At 46.0% G+C, this 12,346-nt stretch overlaps 1 protein-coding gene across 1 annotated transcript in view; it reads left to right on the forward strand.

Moving 5' to 3' along the window:
* The window catches only part of LOC138976862 (THO complex subunit 5 homolog B-like), a 64,639-nt gene extending 54,366 nt beyond the window's left edge, over positions 1–10,273 (forward strand). Inside the window, exons 14-15 of the mRNA XM_070349753.1 lie at positions 4,581–4,816; positions 10,053–10,273. Of these exons, the coding sequence (XP_070205854.1) occupies positions 4,581–4,816; positions 10,053–10,258 (442 nt within the window). The 3' untranslated portion in view covers positions 10,259–10,273. The remainder of the gene's footprint in view (positions 1–4,580; positions 4,817–10,052) is intronic.
* Positions 10,274–12,346: the final 2,073 nt, after the last annotated feature.

A 12,346-nucleotide genomic window follows, 5' to 3' on the forward strand; every position in this document is an offset into this window, starting at 1 on the left:
CTATAGAGATTGGCCGATTTTGTCACGCAAGTTAGTTTGCCCCTCTTTTTGTTCGCAGCAAAAGTTATTTACATACACAAAACAAATTTGATTCTTTGCAGCCTAGCTGACTCTTGCCAAATCGATACAGTACAGGTATTCATCAAAACAGATGAAATAAATCATTTCATAGTTGTCACTTTGGAGGTTTGTGCCTGGGGTAAATTTAACAAGAAAATCATTTGTCAGAGATTGTGGTTTTCATTTGATGCAGTATTATCTTGCTGGGGGCATAGTAGCAAATCTTGAGGGAGGCAGACTTAGTCTCCTATAATGCATTACATTTGGTTACAATATGATATAATACACAGACCAGTTTACCCTTACTTTCTTGGAGTAATTTATTACAATTTTTTGGGATTTTGGGGGAAAAATACTCTATTTGAGTCCTGCCCACAGAATACATATATTCTGTGGTCCTGCCTACGATTTTCAAATGTGCTTCAAATATGAGGTGTGCTGCTAATGTTAGCATTTGTAACCACTGGGTTACTATGTTGGTCATCAGAATACTATTTTTTTTACTTGACCATTACTCTTGTCAAGTTTTGAGGTCTCAAGACAAAAAAACAAAACAAAACAAAATGGATTCAGTGAAGGTTAAGAATTTCCTTCAGACAACCTGAAATGTGTTCAAACCTCAGGTAGACACAAAGTGTTTTGTCTGACTGAATCAGCTACCTGCATGCTCTGACACAAGATCTGTGTGCATCTGTAATAAGCTGCCAATGCATTCCTCTCGGTCTCACAACAACAAGCTGCAGTAGACTAAATTATTTCCCTTGAAAATAGTTCCTAACAGGGAACAGCTGGGCCGATATGGGTAAGTTCTGACCTAACCCAGCTAACCAGTGTGAGCTGGGCCGATATGGGTAAGTTCTGACCTAACCACGCTAACAAGTATTAGCTGGGCCGATGTGTGTAAGTTCTAACCTAACCACGCTAACAAGTATGAGCTGGGCCGATGTGTGTAAGTTCTGACCTAACCATGCTAACAAGTATTACCTGGGCCGATATGGGTAAGTTCTGACCTAACCACGCTAACAAGTATTACCTGGGTCGATGTGTGTAAGTTCTAACCTAACCAGTATTAGCTGGGCCGATGTGTGTAAGTTCTGACCTAACCAGTATTAGCTGGGCCGATGTGTGTAAGTTCTGACCTAACCAGTATTAGCTGGGCGGATGTGTGCAAGTTCTGACCTAACCAGTATTTGCTGGGCCGATGTGTGTAAGTTCTAACCTAACCAGTATTAGCTGGGCCGATGTGGGTAAGTTCTGACCTAACCCAGCTTACATGTACCAGTATGAGCTGAGCTGATATGGGTAAGTTCTGACCTAACCCCGCTAACCAGTGTGAGTTGGCCGATATGGGTAAGTTTTGACCTAACCAATATGAACCGGGCTGATATGGGTAAGTTCTGACCTAACCCCGCTAAGCAGTATGAGTTGGGCTGATATGGGTAAGTTCTGACCTTACCAGTATTAGCTTGGCTGATATGCGTACGTTCTGACCTAACCCAGCTAACCAGTATGAGCAGGGCCGATATGACCCAGTTAAACGGTATGAGCTGGGCCGATATGGTTAAGATCCGACCTAACCCCGCTAACCACTATGGACTGGGATGATATGGGTAAGTTTTGACCTAACCAAGCTAACCAGTATGGGCTGAGCCGATATGGGTAAGTTCTGACCTAACCAGTACCAGCTGGGCTGATATGGGTAAGTTCTGACCTAACCAGTACTAGCTGGGCTGATATGGGTAAGTTCTGACCTAACCAGTACCAGCTGGGCTGATATGGGTAAGTTCTGACCTAACCAGTACTAGCTGGGCTGATATGGGTAAGTTCTGACCTAACCAGTATTAGCTGGGCTGATATGGGTAAGTTCTGACCTAACCAGTACTAGCTGGGCTAATATGGGTAAGTTCTGAACTAACCAGTACTAGTTGGGCTGATATGGGTAAGTTCTGACCTAACCAGTACTAGCTGGGCTGATATGGGTAAGTTCTGACCTAACCAGTACCAGCTGGGCTGATATGGGTAAGTTCTGACCTAACCAGTACTAGCTGGGCTAATATGGGTAAGTTCTGAACTAACCAGTACTAGTTGGGCTGATATGGGTAAGTTCTGACCTAACCAGTACCAGCTGGGCTGATATGGGTAAGTTCTGAACTAACCAGTACTAGTTGGGCTGATATGGGTAAGTTCTGACCTAACCAGTACCAGCTGGGCTGATATGGGTAAGTTCTGACCTAACCAGTACTAGCTGGGCTGATATGGGTAAGTTCTGACCTAACCAGTACTAGCTGGGCTGATATGGGTAAGTTCTGACCTAACCAGTACCAGCTGGGCTGATATGGGTAAGTTCTGACCTAACCAGTACTAGCTGGGCTGATATGGGTAAGTTCTGACCTAACCAGTATTAGCTGGGCTGATATGGGCAAGTTCTGACCTAACCAGTATTAGCTGGGCTGATATGGGTAAGTTCTGACCTAACCAGTACTAGCTGGGCTGATATGGGTAAGTTCTGACCTAACCAGTACTAGCTGGGCTGATATGGGTAAGTTCTGACCTAACCAGTACTAGCTGGGCTGATATGGGTAAGTTCTGACCTAACCAGTATTAGCTGGGCTGATATGGGTAAGTTCTGACCTAACCAGTATTAGCTGGGCTGATATGGGCAAGTTCTGACCTAACCCAGCTTACCGGTATGAGCTAGGTCGTTATGGATAGAAACAGTGATGCCTCAGATGCCTGAAATGGTGTGCTTGCACATTTTAACGTTGGTAACTTGCAGGCATGGCCATACAGGCAAATCCGGATAAGACGAAATTGAAGGGACCGAATTGTTATTGTGTCCTATCCGAAATTTCGACTTGGTCATAGTACAGTGAACTACGAAAAAAATCAAAGAGACCGCTTGAGTACCAGTCAAACAACTTGTGATAATGCATGTTTCAGCTACTAGGTACTGCCCTGCCTTTGATCTGGGCGCACACACAGATTTCCACTCTGTTAAACTCCGTCACTGACCGGTCACTGACCCCCGTGCAGGAAGTGTTTCCTCTCTCAGATATGACAGGGGAACCACCTCTCATGGCAAAAACTGGGTCATTGACCCCTGGGAAGAAGGTCGTGTCTATAAACAAGGCCACCCAACTATCACAATGCCTTTGATCTGGCCGCACACACAGAGCACACATATTTCCACTCAGTTAAAGTCGGTCACTGACCCCGGTGCAGGAAGTGTTTCCTCTCTCAGATATGACAGGTTAATTTTCTTTTCCGTGACTCTGCCATGATTGTGGATGAACGCAAGACTGAACAAAGACTGAATGAGAGGCAACCCACAATTTGAATTCTTCTTCTTCCGTATAGTAACCACGTGGTTCACCCGTGAACACACACAAACACACACTGTGAGTACCACTCGCCTCTCCTTACTCCTCGCCCCCTCCTAACTTCACTTCATACTTTATTGCGTGCCGACTGACCAGTCGGTGTGGCGTCCGTGTCGAGAAGAAGGGAATAAGGTTACACAATGCGCTAGTGTGAGACGCCAAGTTTCGTGTTTCGAGTTGCTGTAGTAAATATAGAGTAAACTTTGTCTTTGGGACTGACTTTCTGTTGTGTGCTATCCGTCTTTCGACTTACGTAAGAGAAATCCCATTTCGAGCTCAGGGTACTTTGTACACATAGATAAAGAGGGATAATTCCGGACCAGAATTTCTTTGTGTGCTAAGCGAATTTTTGACTTAACCGTTTGTGAGTTAGCTGGATTTGCCTGTATACACATCTGAAATATTTTAACATCTAAAATCAGTATTTTGTTCAAGTATGTCCAAACTCCAAAGATGGATCATGTGTGTTGCATCCCATATCTAAAATAGGTGTCTGCATTGTATTTGTGTGTGTTATAATGTATTATAGCGCAATGTGTTATTAATTGATAGGTGTGTGTGAATGCACTGTAAATAATGTTATGTTATTGTTGTTTTTCCCATGATTGTGCAGCTTTCTGAGCATTGTTAAACTCTGGATATATGCACTTTAGAAATATTGTGCTTATCATTTTATCACGTTCACCATTGCCTGACCTATCTTGTTTTGTCCGCAGCATGGGAGAGTTTGGTCAGTACGTACGTTGCACCATGGGAGAGTTTGGTCAGTACGTACGTTGCACCATGGGAGAGTTTGGTCAGTACGTTGCACCATGGGAGAGTTTGGTCAGTACATTGCACCATGGGAGAGTTTGGTCAGAACGTTGCACCATTGACTGACTTATCTTGTTTTGTCCTCAGCATGGGAGAGTTTGGTCAGTACGTTGCACCATTGACTGACTTATCTTGTTTTGTCCTCAGCATGGGAGAGTTTGGTCAGTACGTTGCATCATTGACTGACTTATCTTGTTTTGTCCTCAGCATGGGAGAGTTTGGTCAATACATTGCACCATTGACTGACCTATCTTGTTTTGTCCTCAGCATGGGAGAGTTTGGTCAGTACATTGCACCATTGACTGACCTATCTTGTTTTGTCCTCAGCATGGGAGAGTTTGGTCAGTACGTGGACCGTGTGGGGCGACCCTACATGTGGGCGCAGTGGCTCGGCGGTCTGCAGTTTGTGGACCTGACGGAGTCGGACACACCGAGCGGCTCGACCAGCATGACCGTGCGTGCCAAGACCTCCATCAGCGCCACCTACATGCAGCAGAGCATCAAGCGGCTGCGACAGCGCCTCAAGGCGCGCCGCGGACTGCTGTGCCAGCTCTCTTCGTTGGGTATGTTTTTGCCAGGCCTGCAGGTTGGTTGGTTGGTTGGTTGGTTGGTTGGTTCAGTTAAGAGGACCATCTTTATACACAGTGGACCTCATGCCGGCAGGTTGGTTGGTTGAGTTAAGAGGACCATCTTTATACACAGTGGACCTCATGCCGGCGGGTTGGTTGGTTGGTTGGTTGGTTGGTTGGTTCAGTTAAGAGGACCATCTTTATTCACAGTGGACCTCATGCCGGCAGGTTGGTTGGTTGGTTCAGTTAAGAGGACCATCTTTATACACAGTGGACCTCATGCCGGCAGGTTGGTTGGTTGGTTCAGTTAAGAGGACCATCTTTATACACAGTGGACCTCATGCCGGCAGGTTGGTTGGTTGGTTCAGTTAAGAGGACCATCTTTATACACAGTGGACCTCATGCCGGCAGGTTGGTTGGTTGGTTGGTTGGTTGGTTGGTTCAGTTAAGAGGACGATCTTTATACACAGTGGACCTCATGCCGGCAGGTTGGTTGGTTGGTTGGTTGGTTGGTTCAGTTAAGAGGACCATCTTTATACACAGTGGACCTCATACCAGCAGGTTGGTTGGTTGGTTGGTTGGTTGGTTGGTTCAGTTAAGAGGACCATCTTTATACACAGTGGACCTCATGCCGGCAGGTTGGTTGGTTGGTTCAGTTAAGAGGACCATCTTTATACACAGTGGACCTCATGCCGGCAGGTTGGTTGGTTGGTTGGTTGGTTGGTTGGTTGGTTGGTTGGTTGGTTGGTTGGTTGGTTGGTTCAGTTAAGAGGACCATCTTTATACACAGTGGACCTCATGCCGGCAGGTTGGTTGGTTGGTTGGTTGGTTCAGTTAAGAGGACCATCTTTATACACAGTGGACCTCATGCTGGCAGGTTGGTTGGTTGGTTGGTTGGTTCAGTTAAGAGGACCATCTTTATACACAGTGGACCTCATGCCGGCAGGTTGGTTGGTTGGTTCAGTTAAGAGGACCATCTTTATACACAGTGGACCTCATGCCGGCAGGTTGGTTGGTTGGTTGGTTGGTTGGTTCAGTTAAGAGGACCATCTTTATACACAGTGGACCTCATGCCAGCAGGTTGGTTGGTTGGTTGGTTGGTTGGTTGGTTGGTTCAGTTAAGAGGACCATCTCTATACACAGTGGACCTCATGCCGGCAGGTTGGTTGGTTGGTTCAGTTAAGAGGACGATCTTTATACACAGTGGACCTCATGCCGGCAGGTTGGTTGGTTGGTTGAGTTAAGAGGACCATCTTTATACACAGTGGACCTCATGCCGGCAGGTTGGTTGGTTGGTTCAGTTAAGAGGACCATCTTTATACACAGTGGACCTCATGCCGGCAGGTTGGTTGGTTGGTTGGTTCAGTTAAGAGGATCATCTTTATACACAGTGGATCTCATGCTGGCAGGTTGGTTGGTTGGTTGGTTGGCTCAGTTAAGAGGACCATCTTTATACACAGTGGATCTCATGCCGGCAGGTTGGTTGGTTGGTTCAGTTAAGAGGACCATCTTTATACACAGTGGACCTCATGCCGGCAGGTTGGTTGGTTGGTTGGTTGGTTCAGTTAAGAGGACCATCTTTATACACAGTGGACCTCATGCCGGCAGGTTGGTTGGTTGGTTGGTTGGTTCAGTTAAGAGGACCATCTTTATACACAGTGGACCTCATGCCGGCAGGTTGGTTGGTTGGTTGGTTGGTTCAGTTAAGAGGACCATCTTTATACACAGTGGACCTCATGCCGGCAGGTTGGTTGGTTGGTTGGTTGGTTCAGTTAAGAGGACCATCTTTATACACAGTGGACCTCATGCCGGCAGGTTGGTTGGTTGGTTGGTTGGTTCAGTTAAGAGGACCATCTTTATACACAGTGGACCTCATGCCGGCAGGTTGGTTGGTTGGTTGGTTGGTTCAGTTAAGAGGACCATCTTTATACACAGTGGACCTCATGCCGGCAGGTTGGTTGGTTGGTTGGTTGGTTCAGTTAAGAGGACCATCTTTATACACAGTGGACCTCATGCCGGCAGGTTGGTTGGTTCAGTTAAGAGGACCATCTTTATACACAGTGGACCTCATGCCGGCAGGTTGGTTGGTTCAGTTAAGAGGACCATCTTTATACACAGTGGACCTCATGCCGGCAGGTTGGTTGGTTGGTTGGTTGGTTCAGTTAAGAGGACCATCTTTATACACAGTGGACCTCATGCCGGCAGGTTGGTTGGTTGGTTCAGTTAAGAGGACCATCTTTATACACAGTGGACCTCATGCCGGCAGGTTGGTTGGTTGGTTGGTTGGTTCAGTTAAGAGGACCATCTTTATACACAGTGGACCTCATGCCGGCAGGTTGGTTGGTTGGTTGAGTTAAGAGGACCATCTTTATACACAGTGGACCTCATGCCGGCAGGTTGGTTGGTTGGTTGGTTGGTTCAGTTAAGAGGACCATCTTTATACACAGTGGACCTCATGCCGGCAGGTTGGTTGGTTGGTTGGTTCAGTTAAGAGGACCATCTTTATACACAGTGGACCTCATGCCGGCAGGTTGGTTGGTTGGTTCAGTTAAGAGGACCATCTTTATACACAGTGGACCTCATGCCGGCAGGTTGGTTGGTTGGTTGGTTGGTTCAGTTAAGAGGACCATCTTTATACACAGTGGACCTCATGCCGGCAGGTTGGTTGGTTGGTTGAGTTAAGAGGACCATCTTTATACACAGTGGACCTCATGCCGGCAGGTTGGTTGGTTGGTTCAGTTAAGAGGACCATCTTTATACACAGTGGACCTCATGCCGGCAGGTTGGTTGGTTGGTTGGTTGGTTCAGTTAAGAGGACCATCTTTATACACAGTGGACCTCATGCCGGCAGGTTGGTTGGTTGGTTGGTTGGTTCAGTTAAGAGGACCATCTTTATACACAGTGGACCTCATGCCGGCAGGTTGGTTGGTTGGTTGGTTGGTTGGTTGGTTGAGTTAAGAGGACCATCTTTATACCCAGTGGACCTCATGCCGGCAGGTTGGTTGGTTGGTTGGTTGGTTGGTTGGTTGGTTCAGTTAAGAGGACCATCTTTATACCCAGTGGATCTCATGCCGGCAGGTTGGTTGGTTGGTTGGTTGGTTGGTTGGTTGGTTGAGTTAAGAGGACCATCTTTATACACAGTGGACCTCATGCCGGCAGGTTGGTTGGTTGGTTGGTTGGTTGGTTGAGTTAAGAGGACCATCTTTATACACAGTGGACCTCATGCCGGCAGGTTGGTTGGTTGGTTGGTTGGTTGGTTGAGTTAAGAGGACCATCTTTATACACAGTGGACCTCATGCCGGCAGGTTGGTTGGTTGGTTGGTTGGTTGGTTCAGTTAAGAGGACCATCTTTATACACAGGGGAACCCCCTTTCACACCTCCAACAATCTGAGATCAGATCAGGTCTTAAAAAGGAAGGAGTTTTAAAATGGGGGTCAGGTTACACTGGTTGTCAACAAAACATCTTGGAAAACAGGGGGTTATAGGGAGGAAGTCTTGAATTGGAGTGTTTAAAATGGGGGTCAGGTTACACAGGTTGTCAGCAAAACGTCTTGGAAAACAGGGGGTTAAAGGGAGGAAGTCTTGAATTGGAGTGTTTAAAATGGGGGTCAGGTTACACAGGTTGTCAACAAAACGTCTTGGAAAACAGGGGGATAAAGGGAGGAAGTCTTGAATTGGAGTGTTTAAAATGGGGGTCAGGTTACACAGGTTGTCAACAAAACGTCTTGGAAAACAGGGGGTTAAAGGGAGGAAGTTTTGAATTGGAGTGTTTAAAATGGGGGTCAGGTTACACAGGTTGTCAACAAAACGTCTTGGAAAACAGGGGGTTATAGGGAGGAAGTCTTGAATTGGAGTGTTTAAAATGGGGGTCAGGTTACACAGGTTGTCAACAAAACGTCTTGGAAAACAGGGGGTTATAGGGAGGAAGTCTTGAATTGGAGTGTTTAAAATGGGGGTCAGGTTACACAGGTTGTCAACAAAACGTCTTGGAAAACAGGGGGTTAAAGGGAGGAAGTCTTGAATTGGAGTGTTTAAAATGGGGGTCAGGTTACACAGGTTGTCAACAAAACGTCTTGGAAAACAGGGGGTTAAAGGGAGGAAGTCTTGAATTGGAGTGTTTAAAATGGGGGTCAGGTTACACAGGTTGTCAACAAAACGTCTTGGAAAACAGGGGGTTAAAGGGAGGAAGTGTTGAATTGGAGTGTTTAAAATGGGGGTCAGGTTACACAGGTTGTCAACAAAACATCTTGGAAAACAGGGGGTTAAAGGGAGGAAGTGTTGAATTGGAGTGTTTAAAATGGGGGTCAGGTTACACAGGTTGTCAACAAAACGTCTTGGAAAACAGGGGGTTAAAGGGAGGAAGTGTTGAATTGGAGTGTTTAAAATGGGGGTCAGGTTACACAGGTTGTCAACAAAACGTCTTGGAAAACAGGGGGTTAAAGGGAGGAAGTGTTGAATTGGAGTGTTTAAAATGGGGGTCAGGTTACACAGGTTGTCAACAAAACGTCTTGGAAAACAGGGGGATAAAGGGAGGAAGTCTTGAATTGGAGTGTTTAAAATGGGGGTCAGGTTACACAGGTTGTCAACAAAACGTCTTGGAAAACAGGGGGATAAAGGGAGGAAGTCTTGAATTGGAGTGTTTAAAATGGGGGTCAGGTTACACAGGTTGTCAACAAAACGTCTTGGAAAACAGGGGGATAAAGGGAGGAAGTGTTGAATTGGAGTGTTTAAAATGGGGGTCAGGTTACACAGGTTGTCAACAAAACGTCTTGGAAAACAGGGGGTTAAAGGGAGGAAGTGTTGAATTGGAGTGTTTAAAATGGGGGTCAGGTTACACAGGTTGTCAACAAAACGTCTTGGAAAACAGGGGGTTAAAGGGAGGAAGTTTTGAATTGGAGTGTTTAAAATGGGGGTCAGGTTACACAGGTTGTCAACAAAACGTCTTGGAAAACAGGGGGTTAAAGGGAGGAAGTCTTGAATTGGAGTGTTTAAAATGGGGGGGTCCTCTGTGTAAGGCCTGCAGGCTAAATAAGCCTTTTGCCTGTAATATGATTTCATCTCTTGTTAGTTGTTATTGTTTGGGGGAGGATGATGTTAGTCAGTGGTTAAGTCATCTTTCAGTGTTGTGGACCCCGTTTAAGACTGACAAAACTCCGAGAAAATCTTTTAGGGAGGGAGTCTTCTTGTCCAATGTTAACAAATGATTGAATGGCCTATCTATGTACACAGAGCAAGGCGTCGTACCCCTCAGCGGATCAGTCATCAAGAAGTTTCCAGCCAAGATCGTCTCACGCCTGTCGTCTTTGAAGCGAATAACCTTGGATGACCTTGAAGGGCTGCCCCATGCCAAGCGGGTGGTGGAGGGGGGCTTCGTCTGCCGTAACGACTTGCTGTTCTGCGCTGTGCTAGAGAGAGGCTCAGGTAAGGGCTCATGAAGAAAGGTTTGCAGTGGGACGGACTGAGTATAACTGCCAAATGCTACGCTTTCGGCGTAGCATGCTATGTTTTAAGAGCAATTACTACGCTGCTATGCCAAACTAAAGATTGCTACACTTAAACAAATCAGCACAAGCATGCTAACAGTTTCCTCTTGTTGAGAGTCCTGGTACTCATTTCTACCTTCCATTGCGTGTGGCAGTCATAAAATAGGTCATAAAACATAGTCTATACTGAAAGGTGGTACTGCAGATACTCTCTAAAGGGCATTTTATGTCCTGCATTGTCATGAAACTTTTATGAAAAATGTCTTTTCTTGTGCATGATGGCATAAATGCGGATGTGGGGATACATTTTAATAAATGCCACTCAAACACCCTTTGCTACGCTGAAAAAAAACAAACACTTGACTTGAGGCTTGACAAGGGTTGGCAGGTGTGCCTGAGTCACAAATAGTGTTAAGCCTGTCCTTGACTGGGCCAAGTTGACTATGTCTGCCTGAGTCACAAATAGTGTTAAGCCTGTCCTTGACTGGGCCAAGTTGACTATGTCTGCCTGAGTCACAAATAGTGTTAAGCCTGTCCTTGACTGGGCCAAGTTGACTATGTCTGCCTGAGTCACAAATAGTGTTAAGCCTGTCCTTGACTGGGCCAAGTTGACTATGTCTGCCTGAGTCACAAATAGTGTTAAGCCTGTCCTTGACTGGGCCAAGTTGACTATGTCTGCCTGAGTCACAAATAGTGTTAAGCCTGTCCTTGACTGGGCCAAGTTGACTGTCTGCCTGAGTCACAAATAGTGTTAAGCCTGTCCTTGACTGGGCCAAGTTGACTATGTCTGCCTGAGTCACAAATAGTGTTAAGCCTGTCCTTGACTGGGCCAAGTTGACTGTCTGCCTGAGTCACAAATAGTGTTAAGCCTGTCCTTGACTGGGCCAAGTTGACTATGTCTGCCTGAGTCACAAATAGTGTTAAGCCTGTCCTTGACTGGGCCAAGTTGACTATGTCTGCCTGAGTCACAAATAGTGTTAAGCCTGTCCTTGACTGGGCCAAGTTGACTGTCTGCCTGAGTCACAAATAGTGTTAAGCCTGTCCTTGACTGGGCCAAGTTGACTGTCTGCCTGAGTCACACATAGTGTTAAGCCTGTCCTTGACTGGGCCAAGTTGACTGTCTGCCTGAGTCACACATAGTGTTAAGCCTGTCCTTGACTGGGCCATGTTGACTATGTCTGCCTGAGTCACAAATAGTGTTAAGCCTGTCCTTGACTGGGCCAAGTTGACTGTCTGCCTGAGTCACAAATAGTGTTAAGCCTGTCCTTGACTGGGCCAAGTTGACTGTCTGCCTGAGTCACACATAGTGTTAAGCCTGTCCTTGACTGGGCCAAGTTGACTATGTCTGCCTGAGTCACAAATAGTGTTAAGGCCACAAAAAAAAAATTGTCTGTTTCTGGTAACATGGCTAAAAAAAATAGGGTCGGTAGGTCGGGATTTTTTTTTTTTTTTTTTTTTTTTTTTTTTTTACCCCCAAATGTAGACCAATAAAACTAACTTTAAAAATCGCGCAAAGAGACTGGATTCACTATACATAGAGACAAGACACTCAACACATTTACAAATCGTCAGCGGACTTTCGTTTTCACACGTTTTTGTTGTTCATTTTCTCACCCTGTCCTCTACCACCACCAAAAAAAACAAAATTTTGGAGTTTGGAAAAAAAAAGTTTAGGGTCGGCGCCGAAATTTAGGGTCGGTCGGGTGACCAGAAACAGACAATTTTTTTTTTTTGGCCTAAGCCTGTCCTTGACTGGGCCAAGTTGACTATGCGAAATATACTTTGACCAGTTGGCCGCACGAGCTTTAGCACTGAGTTTTTGGTAAAAAGAATGACTTTGGGCTTAATCAAGGAGCGCATTTACAGCAGTCCCTCTCATGAACGGACACCCTTGGGCCATAGCAAAACTGTCCGTACATTGCAGGTGTCCGGTCACGGGAGGGGTGACCACACCCGACCCCCTCCGCCATACACTCACACAGAGACACACAAACAACAGGATTGAGTCTATGCTAATCACTTCTTGTGGCTACTAAACAA

The sequence above is a fragment of the Littorina saxatilis genome, linkage group LG9 (assembly GCF_037325665.1).
Source record: "Littorina saxatilis isolate snail1 linkage group LG9, US_GU_Lsax_2.0, whole genome shotgun sequence".
Classification (NCBI taxonomy): domain Eukaryota; kingdom Metazoa; phylum Mollusca; class Gastropoda; order Littorinimorpha; family Littorinidae; genus Littorina; species Littorina saxatilis.